We start from the raw sequence: 17,258 nt of genomic DNA, 5'->3' as shown, positions 1-17,258 counted from the left end.
GCACAGGAGAGCACGGGAGCACCCTGGAAGAGCTAAGCTGGGACGCCGAGGGGACCCTGAATCCTGCAGCCGGACGGCCCGCCTCTCCGGGTGCTGCAGCCGGAGCGCCCGGCGGGCCGGGGGCCGGGGTGCCGTCCTGCGGCTGCCGCAGGGCTCTGCACGGCCCAGCGGTCCCCGCGACTCCAGGCTGCCGTCCCGGGCGCAGTGGGCTCGGGGAGGGACCGGCCTCCGCGCTCCACCCCCGACCGGGCCGGACTCGGCTCGGCGCGCCCTTTGCATAAAGCCCTCCTCCCCGGCCAAGGTAGAGGAAGTTGGGCTCCCGCCTGGAAGGGAGGCGGGAGGGAGTCCGGCTCCTGTTGTTTTCCGCGAGCGGGAGTGGGTGGCGGGCGCAGAGGGCGGGGTGCGCCCTCCCACCCCGGGCCGGGCGCTCCGGGGCCAGAACCTCGCCGGGAGCCCGGCGCAGCTCCCAGCCCCGGACTAAGGGCTCAGCCCAAGCATCCTTCCTGGGGGCTGCGGAAAGCGGAGCTACTCGGTCGTTCCGAGGACTCGGGAGGAGGGCTCAGTACCCCGGGGGCCGGGGCCCTAGGGGCGGGGGCGCACGTCCACCCAGCCGGCGCCTGCGCTTCCTGAGGAGCCCCCGGCCGGCATCGGGGGCGAGATGGCCGCGGGCGTCCGGGCGTCCCGGCCGCAGGTCCTCGTCTGCCTCGGGGTGCTGCTGGCCCGCTGGGTCGCCGCAGGTAAGGGGCCGCGATCCCGAGGGAGAAGTTGAGCTTCGCCGGGCCACGGTAGGGGAGGGGAGAGCCGGGGGACCCAATTCCCTCCGACTCCGCGGGAGCCCGTTGTGGCCGCGGCCCCGCAGCCGCCCCGGGAGGGTCTTGAGTTTCCTGCTCGCTGCTCGGCTCTCTTTGCAGGAAGGAATTTTCCCGGGCGCCTGATGGAGGGCAAGATAGCCCCAGTCCCTTGGAGTGGGCAGCCAGCGAGGCTGCGGAGGGCCTGCGGAGAGGTGATGGGAAAATTGGGGAATTTGAAGAGGGAAATTTTGAAGATAGAAAAATTGAAGAGACACGTGTAGGGGGCAGAGTGGTGTTTTGTTTTGGTGGGTTTTTTTTTGTTTTTTTGTTTTTTTTTAAGGCGTCGGATGTAAATTTGCGTTCTGGTTTTACCTGCTGTGTTGGGGCTCAAACTCTAGGCTCCTTTATTTTTCTCTCCTTCCTCTGCCCAAGGTTGAACTCGCCTTACACTTGTAACCTGTGGCTTTCCCTACACAGAGAAACACACCCCTGCACACCCCTGCAAGCCGACCTGTGCAGACTAGCACATTCAGAACCCTGCCTTCCAACTTCACCTAAAAAACAAACAAAACTGTTTTATTTTGACGTAATTTCACTTACAAAAAACTTGCCCTTGCACTTGACATGACCTCTTCCACTTGACATGATTGGCAGAAAGTCTTAAATGCTCCATCTGTGCTCTCCCTTGTAATAATAAGATCGGAGCGTTGCTTGAGAAAATATATAGGGTAAAAAACATTAAAAAAGCATTTTTGAATTAATTCACCAGTGAATGCATGTCTTTTGTGTGCAGGGCAGGGTGATGAGCAGTGAGAGTGAGGGCTCAGGTAGAGGGAAAGGAGATGGGCCCAGGAGGTGATGTAATTTTCCAGAATACTTGGAGCCTTATTTTCTGTGTTGCCCAGTGCAGCTCACCCTGCTGATCTCCTCTTGTAGGTTCTTAGAGGAATTGCACTTTGAGCTTCCTAGCAGCAAGTGCCAAAAGTTCCTAATGGTCAGGCTCTCATAAGATTTTTTGTTTTGGGGCGCTTGGGTGATTCAGTCGGTTGAGCATCCAACTTCAGCTCAGGTCACAATCTCACGGTTCGTGAGTTGGAGCCCGCGTCGGGCTCTTTGCTGACAGCTCGGAGCCTGGAGCCTGCTTCAGATTCTGTGTCTCCCTCTCTCTCTGCCCCTCCCCCACTCACGCTCTCACAGTCTCTCTCTCTCTGTCTCTCTCAAAAATAAATAAACATTAAAAAAGATTTTATTTTGTTTTGTTTTCAGCAATCATTTAAAAGCAGTAAAATTTCCCATAGTCTAGGTTTCTGGTTTATCTGGAAAAATCAGATGATCTGGCAGCACAGGGCCTACTTTTCCACCTGGAACTGAGCAGTGGTCACCCCTTCTCTCTAGGGCATGTGACCCCAAATTTGTCCCATCTCTCCTGTTGTAGTTACCCCTAACCCCCTTCAGTGATGGACCTTATGTGCTGACCCCTGCAGGCATTGGACTTAATGGCCACTGTGCTAATGGAGAAAAGGAGAGGCCAGACAGTCTCCAACTGATTGTGTCCAGAAGTTAAAGGTGATTGTTCCCTTCTCTCTGGCTGTCTGCGGTGTTTACTGCTCTGTGAATATCAGGGACCTGGGGACATCAGACCTCTGCGTTGATATCATCGTACTGGAATGAACCAGCTTTTAGGCTGTCTGCAGCTCACCACACAGGGACACTTTCTCTACCGCCATGCCCAGTCATTTTGATACCCAGGCTAAGTTCACCTTCGTGTGTAGTGCCAGGAGGGCTTCCGTAGCTTGGTGTATTTTTGTTGTTTATCTTTCAAATTGGGAGTTATCTTAGGGGGGAAAAAAAAACTTTCTCTTGTCACCTAACTCTAGACAGTCTTCATGCCTGCACTGTCAACTGAGCTTATCAATCCCAGGTCATTCTTGGGGAGAAGTTGGTAGGAAAATAAGTGGGTACAATCCCCCAACTCTGTAAATGATGATAATATGAGGGCAGCACTGGGAAATGGTTGCTCATGTTGTTTTTGGGTCCATATTCTGAATTTAAGGTTGGTGGCCCGGGGTGGGGAGAGGGGGCATTCGAGGACACTCTAGATACCGTGGGGACAGCTTCTAGTGACACAGTTGTCTCATTGTCTCATCTTGTCTGGTTGGGTGACCAGAAGTATGAAGACCTCAGTGGCAGTCCCAGCTCTCCCAGTGACTTGTGTGGGCCCTTAAGTAAATCACAGAAGCTTTGTGAACCTCAGTTTTCTCATCTGTAAAATGAGGACTTAGCCCGCCTCATCTTGACCCCAGCACTCAGGACTGCCGCATCTCAGGATTAAATGACCTCCAAGGTCACCTTCAGCTTCAGTGGTTAAAAAGAACGGAGTGAGCGAAGCCAGGAGAAGGGGAATGCTTCCAAATGGTCTCTTTTGTGATTGTGTCATTCTGCTCCTTGGAGGAGAAGACAATGTTAGCTCAAGTTCCGAGATTCAAGTTTTGCCGGGGTTTTTCCAAGTTCTTTCTTCCTTTGCCAGGGAGCCCAGGAAGGGGCAGGTCTGCAGGTCTCATGAACACCTACTGCGTCTGTAATGCTACAGCCCGTCTTCTCTCCTCTGTGGGGATTGCCGCTGAGGACCTGGGTCCTCAGGCCTAATCACTTAAACTAATTCTTACCTGCCTTTCCAAGTGATCTTTCAGAAAGATTTCTTGCTGTTTTGGAATCTCTATCATTAGACGACATTCTCCGCCTTCCAGTGACTGACTTAGAGTTGTTTTGTTTTTGTTTTGTTTATTTTTTCCGTGCTGTCCCGGCATGTGGGAGTGGTGCAGCTAGGATGAGGGAGAGTTGGAAGGTCCCATGGCTCCAGGCTGGCTTCCAGTCTTTCAAAGGGAGCCCCTTCTAACCATACAAAGGGCCAAAGACAAATCACTGTTGCTCTTTCTTTTATAATCGGGAAGGGTTGTCAGAGGCAGGTGGCAGTTTATTTATTTTTCTACCACTTTATTGAGATATAACTTACCTACGATAAAATGCACCCTTTTAAACTATGTCAGTCAGTGGTTTTGAGTATATTCACAAGATTATGCAACCATCACCACTAATTAAGTCCAGAATGTTTTTATCACTCTAAGAAGAAGCGTCAGGCTTGAGTGTTAGCAGTTAACGCCTCACTACCTCCTTCTTCCCCCCTCTCCCCCCACCCCCGCCAGGCCACTTTCCTCAGCCCTAGACACCTGCTACCCTACTTTTTATCTTTGTAGACTTGCTCATTTCGGACATTTCATATAAACGGACTCACAATATGTCGTCTTTTATGACTGCATTCTTTCACTTACTATAATGTTTTCAGGATCCATCCATGCCATTCATTCATCCCTTTTTATGGCCAAATAATGTTCCCACCATATGGATATACCATTTATCTACTCATCAGCTGATGGGCATTTGATGGGCATTTCCATCTTTTGGCCATTATGAATAATACTGCTGTGAATGTATGCGTGAAGTCTTTGCGTAGACACGTTTTCCTTTCTCCTGGATGTCCACTCAGGAGTCGCATTGCTGAGTCATCCTGTTACTTTAACCTTGTCAGGAAATGCCAACCTGTTTTCCAAAGTCGCCACACCGTTTAAGAACCCTACCGACAATGCAGAAGGGTTCCAGTCTCTGCATCTTTTCCAGTATTTGTTAATTTGCTATTCTCTTTGATTCCAGCTATTCTAGTAGGTATACCGTGGTAGGTCCCTTACTGTGGTTCTGATTTGCATTTCTTTAGTGACTTATGATGAGCATCTTCTCATGTGCTTACTGGCCTTTTGTAGATCTTTTTGGAGACATGTGTTCAGATCCTTTGCCCATTTTTAAGCTGTATTATTTATCTTTATATTGTTGAATTCTGAGAGTTCTTTATATGTTCTGGGTACAAACCTCTCATCAGATAAGTGATTTGTACATATTTTCTCCCGGTCTGTACATTGTCTTTTCACTTTCTTGATGGTGTCATTGGATGCACAGAAGTGTTTAATTCTGACAAAGTCCAATTTATCCGTTTTTCTTTCCTTGCTTGTGCTTTTGGTGTCCTGAGAAACCATTGCTTAACCCAAAGTGACAAAGACTTATTCTTTTATTTTTTTTCCTAAGCACTGTATAGTTTTAGCTCTTACATTTAGATCTGTGGTCCAGTTGAGTTAATTTCTCACATATGGTGTGAGGTAAGGGGTCCACCTTCATTCAGTTGTGCCAGTACTGTTGTCAAAGGCAATTTATTTTGTGATGAAATACCACCTTTCACAAATCCCGTAGATTCACGTACTTTGGAAGCTTCCGAGGTGGCGGAAAGAGAATGTGCTGGAGGATGGCAAGAAGTCTAGCTTCTGGTCCCACCCTGCTGCCTTCTCACTGCAGGACTTGGAGTTAGCCCACTCTCCTTCTTGGCATCACACTTTTCTCCTCTACTGAGTGTGACAGCATGAGTCAAAGATTCCTCACAGGTTCTGCCGATTATTCCTGTGCCTGTGGCCTCTTTGTATTTGGTTGTTGACTGTGGGGGGCAGGGCGGGGGGAGGGCTGGAAAATTTCCACACTTCTCAGCAAAATGGGCTGCATTTGCTTCTTGTTACCTGGTGACCGTCTGTGCCAGATCAGTGGCCCTTAGCCAACTGTCAGTCGTGAGTGAGCATCAGAATCACCTGGATGGTTTGTTAAAATGCAGCCTACCTTCCACTGCCACACCCAGATGGGTGATTTATCTGATTTAAATGTTCTGGGGTGGGACCTGATCATTTGCATTTCTAACAGAGCCACCGCCCTGTGGCTGCTGCTGCTGGTCTGGGTTTATGAACTTGCTGTTCCCTCTACCTGGCTAATTCCTACCTGTCCATCAGATCTCAGTGTGGCCTCCTGGAGGAAACCTTCCCTGGCAGTCACCACAGCTGGACTTAGGAGCCTCTTCTCGGAGGCCCTGTCATAGTACTTATCACACTGTATTGTAATTGCCAGTTTATTGTCTGTTTTCCCCACTAGCCTGGGAGATCCCGGACGTCTCCCTCTGTATTGCTTATCCTTGGCTCCCCAGTACCTAGCATAGGGCATGCCCAAAGTCGGAGCTGCAAGAGAGCTTTGACTCCAGGATCATTCGCACCTCAGATGGAGAAAGGACTGTGGGAACAAAGCCCAGGCCCTCTTCCTTTCATCCCTTCTGGATTTCTAGGCAAATAAAACCATTTGGGTTCTGTATCGGTTATTTATTGCCACAAAGGTGCTGCATAATAATCACAAAATGACAGTAAGTGCTTATTGCTCAAGGGCTGGGGTTAATCAGCTCTGCTGATCTTGCCTGGGCTCACTGGCATGTTGGGGCATCGACTCAGCGGCTGAAGGCTGATCTGGAATGGTCTCAGCTCAGGTGATTGGGACCACTGGGGTCTGCACACCTAGCTTCCATCTTCCTCCTGGGATCTAACCTGGGCACCTCCTTCTCAAGGTGACGGCAGGAGTGACAGTGAGCAAGCCCAATTACACAAGTGCTTTTTAAGCCCGTGTTTGCATCACATTTGCTAACATCTTATTGGCCAGAGCAAGCGTCAGGGTGGGAGGGCAGTGCGGTCAGGCGGTGAAGGGCAGTGAGGGGCCCGGGTAGTGGGGGAGGGGGACATTGGGGCTGTCTCTGCAATTGCCATTTACCCCACGTTCATTAAAATCAGCACTGGCCAGTAATCCCCCCCCCCCCCCCCCCCCCAGAGTGGAGGCTCTTAAAAACACACACCTGATTTTTTAAAAATCCTAATGCAGAGAGAGTGTGCACAAGGGAGGGTGTTCCGAGATGAAGAAATGTAGTAACGGCCTGACCTTTCCTTGTGCAGGATTAGAGGCTCCGGTCATCGGAGAGGTTCACGAGAACGTTACTCTGCACTGTGGCAACATCTCGGGACCAAGGGGCCTCGTGACCTGGTACCGGAATGACTCGGAGCCTGTCTTCCTCCTGTCCTCCAATTCCAGCTTCCGGCCGGCTGAGCCGCGCTTCTCTCTGGCCAATGCCAGCTCGCTGCACATCAAGGCGCTGAGGCTGCAGGATGAGGGGAACTACACCTGCCAGGAGGTCCTGAATGAGACGCGGTGGTTCCGAGTGTGGCTGCGGGTGGCCGGTAAGTGCGGTGGCGGGACACTGGGGTCAGCTGGCCGGGCGCTCGGAGCCTTGGACTGGAGGGAGGAGGGCTTTGGAGTTGATGCCTGGATTTCATCCCTGGCTCTGCTTCCTGCTCGCCGAGTGACCTCTCACGCCTGGATTTCCTTATCTGTAAAATGGGGACAGAAAGAATTCTTGCGTCCTAGAATTCCTGTGAAAACTAGATTCTGGTTTATCTAGATAAATTGCTGTTAATGGCTCCTGGCAGAGTAGTTAGCGATTACTTTCGGCTAGTTAGTATCATCCTTGCTGTTTAATATCGTTTGTGCACCAGAGTCAGAGTGTGACATATGATTGAGTCAGTCTTGCCTGAGTTCCAATCCTAAAGTTACATCACCTTGAGGAAGTAGCTTAATATCTCTGAGCACTAGTTTTTCTCATTTGTTAATTGGGGATAATGCATTACGTACCTTGTAAGGCCTCGTGCTCTTATGCTATAGTGCTGACCACGGGGCTTGACATGAGCTGCTATTATATTACATAGTGCACGTTCCAAAAACACCGTCTTATCTGTTGATATACACGCATGAATTTAGAAGGGGGGTGGCAAACTATAGCCATATCTGTGGGCCGTATCTGGCCTGCAGGCTGTGAGTATTTTTTACATTTTTAAATGGTTGGGGAAAACAAAACCAAAAGAAGAATATTTGTGACATGTAAAAATTATATGAAATTCCAGTGGCCATCAATGGAGTTTTATTGGAACACAGCCACACTCATCCATGTACATCTTATCTCTGACTGCCTCTGGTGCTGCCACGGCAGACTTGAGTGGCAGCGATGCAGATCGTATGGCCTGCAGAGCCTAAAATACGTGCTCGATAGCCCTTTACAAAGACAGTGTGCTGCTCACTGGTTTCGACGGGTATCCGTGTAGAAATATACGTGTGATCACTGCTCCCTCGTTTCCTCATCTGTGAAATGATTTACTTATTTCTTTATTCAACACAGATTGATTGAAAGCCCAATGCCAGGTACCGTTCAAGGCCCCGGCCACAGGAGTGAATAGGACAGACAAGGCCCCTGCCCTCGTGGAGCTGACACTGTGGTGGGGGAAGAAAAGTAGATAATAAGCAAGTACATAAATGCATCAGGAGATATCACAGTGATGAGGGCTATGCAGAGCATTGAGTCTGGGTGATTCTCCAAAACATTTTATTTTTATCTATCTATCTATCTACTTATTTTTTAATGTTTATTTATTTTTTTGAGAGAGGAGAGACAGAGACAGAGTGCGAGTGGGAGAGGGGCAGAGAGAGGGGGAGACACAGATCCCAAAGCAAGCTCCAGGCTCTGAGCTGTCAGCACAGAGGGGTTTGAACTTGTGAACCGCAAAATCATGACCTGAGCTGAAGCGGGCCGCTTAACTGAGCCACTCAGGCACCCCCGAAACACTTTAAATTAGGGGGGTCAGGGCTCTAGGGTGGCTCAGTTGGTTAAGCGACCGACTTCGGCTCAGGTCATGATCTTGCAGATCGTGGGTTCGAGCTCCACGTCGGGCGCTGTGCTGACAGCTCGGGGCCTGGAGCCCGCTTCAGATTCTGTGTCTCCCCCTTTCTGTGCCCCTCCCCCACTCACACTCCATCTCTCCGTGTCTGTCTCTCTCTCAAAAATAAACAAAACATTAAAAAAAAATTAGGGGAGTCAGAGAGAACCTTTTAGAGGAAATGATGTTTAAGCTGAATGATAAGTAGGAACCAGTCATGCAAAGATAAGAGTGATCCAGGCAGAACGATATCCAGTGCAAGGTGAGTTGAGTGTGGTGTGTGTGCTCACGAAACAAGGCTGTGTGGTGCGAGCCCAGTGTGTGAGGGCGTGGGACGTGTGAGGTAGGGCCCGGTAGGACTTGTGTTATGGGTTGAATTATATCCTTGTCCTTCCCCCCTTGCCACCGCCGCCCCCCCCCCTCAATATTGAAGTCCTAACTCCTGGTATCTGTGAACATGGTCTTATTTGGAAATAGGGTCTTTGCAGATGAAATTGTGTTGAGATGAAGTCATTGGGGTGGGCCCTAATCCAAACTGACTGGTATCATCCTAAGGAGAGGAAAATGCTGGGGCACCTGGGTGGCCGAGTTGGTTAAGTGTCCAACTTCCGCTCAGGTCATGATCTCACTGTGTGTAAGTTCAAGCCCCATGTCGGGCTATGTGCTGACAGCTCAGAGCCTGGAGCCTGCTTCGGATTCTGTGCCTCCCTCTTTCTTTGCCCCTCCCCCACTTGTGCCCTGTCTCAAAAATAAATAGATGTAAAAAAAGTTGTTTTTTTTTTTAAAGAGGAAAATGCAGAGACACACAAGGAGAACATCATCTGATGACAGAGGCAGGAAGTGGGGGATGCAGCTGGAAGGAATGCCAGGGACCCATGGCCAGCTCCCTGGAAAAAAGCAAGGAAGGAGTCTCTCTTGGTCCCCTGGGCCCTTTGGAGCAAGAGTTGCCCTCCTGACTCCTCAATTTCAGACTTCTGTGAGAGAACTCACTTGTATGGTTTTAAGCCACCAAGTTCATGGCACTTGGTAAGGCGGCCCCAAGAAACTAATATACCTGGCAAGGAATTGAGATTTTTGTTGTTGTGGTTGTTCTGGATGCCAGAGGAAACTCCTGGAACTTTAAGCATGTGTGTGGCATTATTTCACTAACACATGCAGAAAGTCTGTGCGTGATCTCAAGAAGGACCGATGCAAATAGGAAAGCCACTTGGAAGCACACAAGATGTTGGTGGCCAGAACCACGGTGGTGGCAGTGTCCTTGGTGACAATGCACAGCTTCAGACTATTTTGGAGGTAGGCCAGTAAGACCTGTTGGGGGGGGATTGGAAGTGGAGGATGAGGAAAAGCAAGGCTTCAAGGACACTTCTAGGTTTTTCGATGGTCTCCAAGGTTGCCCCCAACCCTTGAGGCTTATAGGATTTTGGAATACGGTGTTTTCGTGTCTGGAGATGCCGTAGTTGAACTGCTGAATTGCCTGGGATGAATGTGGGTGTATTAAAAATGTCGCCCACCTTGGCCCAGCTCTATTCAGTGCTCACTGTGCTCCCATGGGCAGGTCACTCCAACTGCCGGTCATTAATAACTCCTCATGTCAGTCTGCTCAATACATATCTTCTCTTCTGACCCCCGAGTAAGATGGCAATACAGCTTGTTACTTTTTAAAAAATTATCATCACTCCCTCCAGTTTATGATGACTTTATCTGACATTGATTAATCATTGGCTAAGTTTACTGGAGGGTGGATTAGTTTCATTATTGCCCTGTAGGGAGATAAACGCAAGGCCTTTTCATGATGAATGTGAACTTAATTTTATTTTTTTTAATTTAATTTTTTTTTAACGTTTATTTATTTGTGAGACAGAGAGAGACAGAGCATGAACAGGGGAGGGTCAGAGAGAGAGGGAGACACAGAATCGGAAATAGGCTCCAGGCTCTGAGCTGTCAGCACAGAGCCCGACGCGGGGCTCGAACTCATGGACCGTGAGATCATGACCTGAGCCGAAGTCGGACGCTTAACCGACTGAGCCACCCAGGCGCCCCAATTTTAAAAGAATCCCTAAAGGCGCGCCTGGGTGGCTCAGTCGGTTAAGCATCCGACTTTGGCTCAGGTCACGATCTCAATGTTCGTGAGTTCGAGCCCTGCGTCCGGGCTGCTGACAGAGCCTGGAGGCTGCTTCGGATTCTGTGTCTCCCTCTCTCTCTGTCCCTCCCCTGTTTGCGCTGTGTCTCTGTCTCTAAAAACTGAATAAAAATTAAAAAAAAAAAAAAAGAATCCCTAAATGCAAATAGCTTTTGGGGCTTCCTGAGTTACTGTGGTGTGATTCATAGTATGGACACTTCTTCAGTGTCCTCAACTGGTGTAGGCTTGTTTGTGAAAACAGGACACCGACTGTCTTAGTTTGGGCTGCTGTAACAAAAGTAACCTAGGCTGGATGGTTTCAACAACAAATACTTCTGGCAATTCCGGAGGCTGGGAAGTCGAAGATCAAGGTGCCGGCAGACCCAGTGTCCGGTGAGGCTTGCTTCTTGGTTTGTAGATAAAGTCTTCTCATTGTGTCCTCACTTGGCAGAGGGTAGAGAGAGAGGAAGCAATCTCTCCGGGGTCTCTCCTCAGAAGGCGCCAGTCCCATTCATGAGGACTCGACTCTTAGGGCCTTCTCACCTCCCCCAAAGGCCCCACCTCCAAAAACCATCATACTGAGGATTAGGTTTCAGCATGAATCTTGGAAGGGTTACAAACATTCGGTCTGTAGCACAGATGTCCTCTGGTTCCACGTATACTGGAGCCCTCCAGAATCTAAGGTCTTGCTCCCGTTCTAGGAGAAGCCCAGACAAACACCAGACCCCTCTGGGCATCAGGGAGCCTCTCCCTGCTCCTCCTCAGACAGTGGCTGAAGGAGAAGCCTTGACATCTCAGATTGGACTCAGCCCTCATTTTGCATGGAAGATTTTGGAATATGGATTAGGTCTGATCCAATCACTATTTCTGGGAGGGCCATGGTATTGCTGAGTGGCTACGAGCATACACTGAGGTCCAGCTGCCTAAGTTCAAATCCAGGTGCTGCTGGCTATTGTCCTTGTGACCTTGGGGAAATCACTTGAACATCTCTCACTTCAGTTTTGTCACGTGTGAATCAGGGAGAACGGTGGAACCGAGGCACAGATTCACTGCGCACATTCGTGACATTAACATGCACAGCCCTCAGCACAGAACTGGGCATGCTATACGCACTTGGTTTATGTTATCTTGACCAACTGGTCAAGCAGGTGATGGGATTCCTGTGGGAAAACTGCATCTCAGGTTCCCTGTAATCCGTGCATATCGAAGCCTTTTGAACAGGACCTTCTGTGGGTCAGGGACTCCGTGTGTCCAGATCTTGCTTTTCCCGTCTTTTCACTGACATGGTTGATAACTTAGTCTCTTAAGAGTAAAGTTTGGAAACATTTCAACATGGCCTTGGAAGCTAGGAAAACAAATTCTGAGATGTGACAAGTTGTTATCTGTGAGTTTGAGTGCATGAACGGACAGAGATGCTGTAGAGACACAAGCTATGAAGCCAGTAGCCTCTCCCTCCTTACTGTTTGGACGTCTGCCTATTGATCAGGGGGCGTTTTGTACCTCTGCCTTCCAGGGAGTCAGGTTTTTTACAAGCCTGGAGTGACTTAATGTGCCAGGAATGGGGATTGCAATGTGATTTTGTCGTTTGTCTCAGAATGAAAACTGTACTATTACTTGTTAATTTAATGGTGCAGTTGAAAAGCCTTGCCCTCCAGATTGGGACCGGTGCTCCCGAAAATACAGAAATCCCTTAGTCCGGAGCAGTTCAGGGCTGCCAAGGCTGTTTATTTCATTGACTTACCCATCCTCTTCTGCCTCCAAATTGGGGTGGGTATGAGGGTAGAACTCCTGTGTGTTCCCTGCTGGAGGGATGGGCAAGGTAGCAGAGACCTTAACACATTCCACTAGACTTTGTTCTTCTTTAAAGATATCATCTCTCACGCACGGGGGAGCTGAGCAATCAGATAAGCCCATGAAAGCCACAGTCAGATCTCATGGCACATGGTGCCAAACTCTCCCTGTGTCTGTTTTTCTCAGGCCAAGCAAGTGTTGAGGGAACATTTGAGCCGGATGGCACACGGACAGTGAGGAAGCTGCTTTGTATCAACCTCCAAGACTGTCTTTGGAATCAGCTGGGGTTTGGGAGATGGGGAGCACTTTTGTCTAGCAAGTGATGTGGCCACCATTCCAGACTTCCAGGAAAGGGGCCTCAGGAAAGTCCCATGTTCCCTGGCTAATTGAGCTAATCTATTTGCACTCATTCTATGATGCCGGCGGTGACACTCTGCCTCATGATAACATAAGGTCCTAGGGAAAGAGTGTGTTGGGCAAGTTGAAGAAGCATTGTTGGCCCCTTTCAGAAAATGGAGGATCCTTGCCCGGAGCGCGATTAATTTGAGTCTCACCAAACTCATCTGAAGCAGAGATGCGTCCCTATAAGAAGCTGAAGATCTCTGGGTTCCGGCTTTGTGGATGGGATTGGCAATCACTAGGGAAATCGGGAGGCAGTGGGGTTGTCACATATGTCTCTATATTCAGTCTCTAAAAGTGGTATCAGAACAGTCTCTGTGAATTTTCCCAAGGATCTTATCTCACTCTAGAATCATAGGTATGCCCACTGATTAGCAGAGACTACCTGATATATTCTTAGGTCATTTTTTTTTAATGTTTTTTTATTATTTTTGAGAGAGAGAGAGAGAGACCGAGAGTGAGCAGGGGAGGGGCAGAGACAGGGAGACATAGAATCTGAAGTAGGCTCCAGGCTCTGAGCTGTCAGTACAGAGCCCGACGCAGGGCTCGAACCCACGAACTGTGAGATCATGACCTGAGCTGGAGTCAGTTGCTTAGCCAACTGAGTCACCCAGGCGCCCCTATTCTTAGGTCATTTTTAAATCAAAATGCTGGTATAAAGAGAAATGCCTGAAGATAACTCTTCTAATTGGCAGGGAACCCAAGATACTGAGGTGGAAATCTCCCATTTTGTGGGTCCCTGAGTCGTAAGTCAACTCTTTGAGACCCTTGACTGGCCAAACTATGGTTATAGGGGTCGGGGGGTGGGGAAGGAAAGAAGTGAGTTCCAACATCAAGAATATTGGCAGAGGGGCATCTGGGTGGCTCAGTTAGTTGAGCGTCCGACTTCGGCTCGGGTCATGATCTCACGGTTCGTGAGTTTGAGCCCCACGTCGGGCTCACTGCTATCAGTGCAGAGCCCACGGCAGATCCTCTGTCCCCTTTTCTCTGACCCTCCCCCACTCACACTCTTTCGCTCTCTCTCTCTCAAAAATAAACATTAAAAAAAAATGGGTGTTAGCAGAGAAGAGGAAGGCAGTGGCACTGGTACGTTGTTCTAGAACAGGAATCGAACTTTTTCTGTAGAGGGCCAGATGATAAATATTTCAGATGTTCTGGCCCAACTGATAAGGTTAAAAACGTCCAAAACAAGAGTGTAAACGCATCACCACATTTTTTTAATTGACAAAATTCAAAGTGTAATAATAAATGAATACTTTTTTTAGAGTATAGTGTAATGAGAAAAATAGAATTCCTTTTTTGGGGGGATAACATTTCACTTAATTGTGATTCAAAGTTAGCGTTCTCTCTCATCAGATCGATTGCAAATATTCATCTGTGAAAACCATTTTTAGCCTGTGAGCTGTACAAAAACAGATAGTAGGCCACAGTTTGCTGATGCCTATTGAATCAATCAACAAGGATACTACCGATAATAATGTCAGGTAACATTTATAGAACATTGACCAAGGTCAAACACCAGGCTAAGTGTGCTGCTTGTATTTTCTAATTGGGTCCTTCAGTAACCTGGTGATAGATGTTTTTACTGTTCTTTTCGTTTCATAGGAAAGGCAGGAGAGAATGAGAAGGATGGGCACTTACCCAAGGTTGTCTATCTGTAAGTGGCAGTAGGATTTACACCCAGGTCTCTGAATTCAGAGGACAAGCTCATGGCCCCCAGGCAAAGGCACCCATCCAAGATAGAGCTGAGAACTCAAACTCCAATGACCAAGGCCTCAGTAAGATGCCGAGCCTTTGTAACCACTTTATATTTTTATTTATTGGCTGTTTTATTTTTGTTCCCCATCTCTCTTTCTCTTTGAGTGATTGTCACCATCACCCTGCAGGCAAAAAGGGCTGGTAGTTTCTGTTTGGGAATAAATTATCAAGCGGGTGGAGAGAGCAGTGGAAGGGAAGGAAGTGGGCACCTTCTCCTGTGTAGTAAAGTCAGAGCAAGGGAAGAACCCCAGGGACTCAAGATGGCGTCAGCTTTAATTAAGAAAGCAGACTCGGGGGGCGCCTGGGTGGCGCAGTCGGTTAAGCGTCCGACTTCAGCCAGGTCACGATCTCGCGGTCCGTGAGTTCGAGCCCCGCGTCAGGCTCTGGGCTGATGGCTCGGAGCCTGGAGCCTGTTTCCGATTCTGTGTCTCCCTCTCTCTCTGCCCCTCCCCCGTTCATGCTCTGTCTCTCTCTGTCCCAAAAATAAATAAAAAACGTTGAAAAAAAAAATTAAAAAAAAAAAAAAAAAGAAAGCAGACTCGGGGCACCTGGGTGGCTCAGTAGGTTAACTGTCCAACTTTGGCTCAGGTCATGATCTCATGGTTTGTGGGTTTGAGCCCCGTGTTGGGCTCTGTGCTGACAGCTCGGAGCCTGGAGCCTGCTTCGGATTCTGTGTCTCCCTCTCTCTCTGCCCCTCCCCTGCTCACGCTTTGTCTCTCTCTCTCTCTCTCCTTCAAAAATAAATAAACATTAAAAAATTAAAAAAAAAAAAAAAGAAAGCAGACTCAACCCAAGGGCTTTATAGATGAGATGTAACCTCTGAACACTTCATTCAGGAGGCCTCTCAGGTTCTTTCATTTGATTTCTTTTTCTAATCCTTCCACCTGTTCCTTCTCATCCATTCCCTGTATCCAACCCTGTTTCTTGAGGAGAATTGTACTGGTCAGAAGCCCCTCCCACCCAGTTTCTGGGGGTCCACAGTATCCATTCTAGGCCACTAATGGCCCTCCAGACCACAAGTCGGAAGACTCAGGCTGGCCAATCTAACACACTACCTCTTTGCTGGCCTGGGCTTTGGCTGTCAGTGCTGCAGAGGTACCCTCTGTTTAATTGGATGCCCGCCAACTGTGGGCACGCCCTATTACCTGTTGGTCTGCATACCTAACCAGCTAGCCAGCAACAGTAAGTGGTACCTCCCATACTAATGGCATCATTTTAAAAACAGACCCTCTATGGCCGTGACATGGTTCCAGCAGATCAGTGCAACTGTTGGGAACCAGCCCCAACCTGAGAAGGATATGTCAAGAATTCTGACCTGGGAAATGCACAATTTCTTTTTTTTTTTCTTTCTTTTTTAAAATGTTTATTTATTTTTGAGAGAGATAGAGCGTGAGTGGGGGAGGGACAGAGAGAGAGAGAGAGAGAGAGAGAGAGAGAGAGAGAGAGAGACAGAATCTGAAGCAGGCTCCAGGCTCTGAGCTGTCAGCACAGAGTCCAACACGGGGCTCAAACCTGCGATCTACGAGATCATGACCTGAGCCGAAGTCGGACACCCAAAAGAGCGAGCCACCCAGGTGCCCCGGAAATGACAATTTCTAGAGTCCTACAAATAGCCTCAGACATAGGTGAAATAGATGCTGTACTTTGAGGGGTTCTGGGAAAGCCTTTTCCTCCCCAGAATAATTTTTCCCACTGGCCTATTTCTGTTCAAATTCTACAGTCACAGATTTATTCCTTTGGCTAAGGGTTGCCCTTCCCGGATTCTTCTTTCTGTAAGGGGAGAGGTAACACACTAAATGACTTTGGGATAAATAGGTGTTAAATATATTCTTTTCATCAAAAGAGATGCCTCAGCTTGGATGCACTGGCCACCAGCCATGGGATGGCGTTTCTGGGGATAAGAAAGGAGTTCAGAAACGTAAGGGGGATCCGGAGAAGACCCAGCACTTACCATGCTTCCAACCTGACCAGCACTGTTCTGCTGTACTACTTGAGTATCACCATAGCTCCTTGCAATGGGTTCTAGCTTTGCCCCCATTTTACAGATGTGGAAGTGGAGGCTAAGAGAGGTTAAGTAATTTTCCCAAGGTCACACAGCTAGTGAATAGAGGCCATAGTTGGGCCTGGAACCAATGTTTCTTGTGTTTCAGTGTGAAGTTGTGCTAGGAGTCCCCCAGCCCACCCCCAGGCTCAGTGATTTCTCTGGGAGAACTCACAGGACTCAGCATTTGTAATTTGATTTATTACAGCGAAAGGATACAAAGCAAAATCAGCAAAGGGCAAAAGGCACATGGGGTTAAGTCCGAGGAAAACCAGGAGCAAGCCTCCAAGACTCCTTTTCCAGGGGAGTCCCATGGAACACGCTTAATTCCTCCAGGAACGAGTTGTGGCAACATGGGTGAAATGTGTTAGGAAGCCCACGAGACACCCAGCACCCTGGATTTTTACTGGGGGCTAATCACGTGGCACCCTCACCTAGCACGTACCCAAATTCCAGACTCTCAGGGGAGCAGCTGTACAGCGTAAACCATGCTGTTTGTGCAAATGGTTCAGGCCCATGAGCCTCCCTCTTGTCAGGTCTAGAAATGGCGAAACCCTCCTGAAATCCAAGTTCCAGTCGCCAGCCAAGGCCAACCTTACAAGCACAGGTCTTTTTAAGGAAAGCACTTGGGCCTGCCGTGTTAGCTCTAATGCACAGGTAGCCTATCCCCTCACCAGTGTTTCTGAAAAGGAGCG

General features: G+C 48.8%; 1 protein-coding gene across 1 annotated transcript in view; it reads left to right on the top strand.

Annotated features, from left to right (window-relative positions):
• The first annotated feature begins 309 nt into the window (after positions 1 to 309).
• VSIG10 (V-set and immunoglobulin domain containing 10) overlaps positions 310 to 17,258 on the top strand; it is a 36,098-nt gene continuing 19,149 nt past the window's right edge. The window contains exons 1-2 of the mRNA XM_060612415.3: positions 310 to 737; positions 6,647 to 6,928. Coding sequence (XP_060468398.2) covers positions 659 to 737; positions 6,647 to 6,928 — 361 coding nt within the window. The 5' untranslated portion in view covers positions 310 to 658. The remainder of the gene's footprint in view (positions 738 to 6,646; positions 6,929 to 17,258) is intronic.

The sequence above is a fragment of the Panthera onca genome, chromosome D3, assembly GCF_046562875.1.
Source record: "Panthera onca isolate mPanOnc1 chromosome D3, mPanOnc1 haplotype 2, whole genome shotgun sequence".
In the NCBI taxonomy this organism is placed as follows: domain Eukaryota; kingdom Metazoa; phylum Chordata; class Mammalia; order Carnivora; family Felidae; genus Panthera; species Panthera onca.
This window is presented reverse-complemented; position numbering and strand designations above follow the sequence as displayed.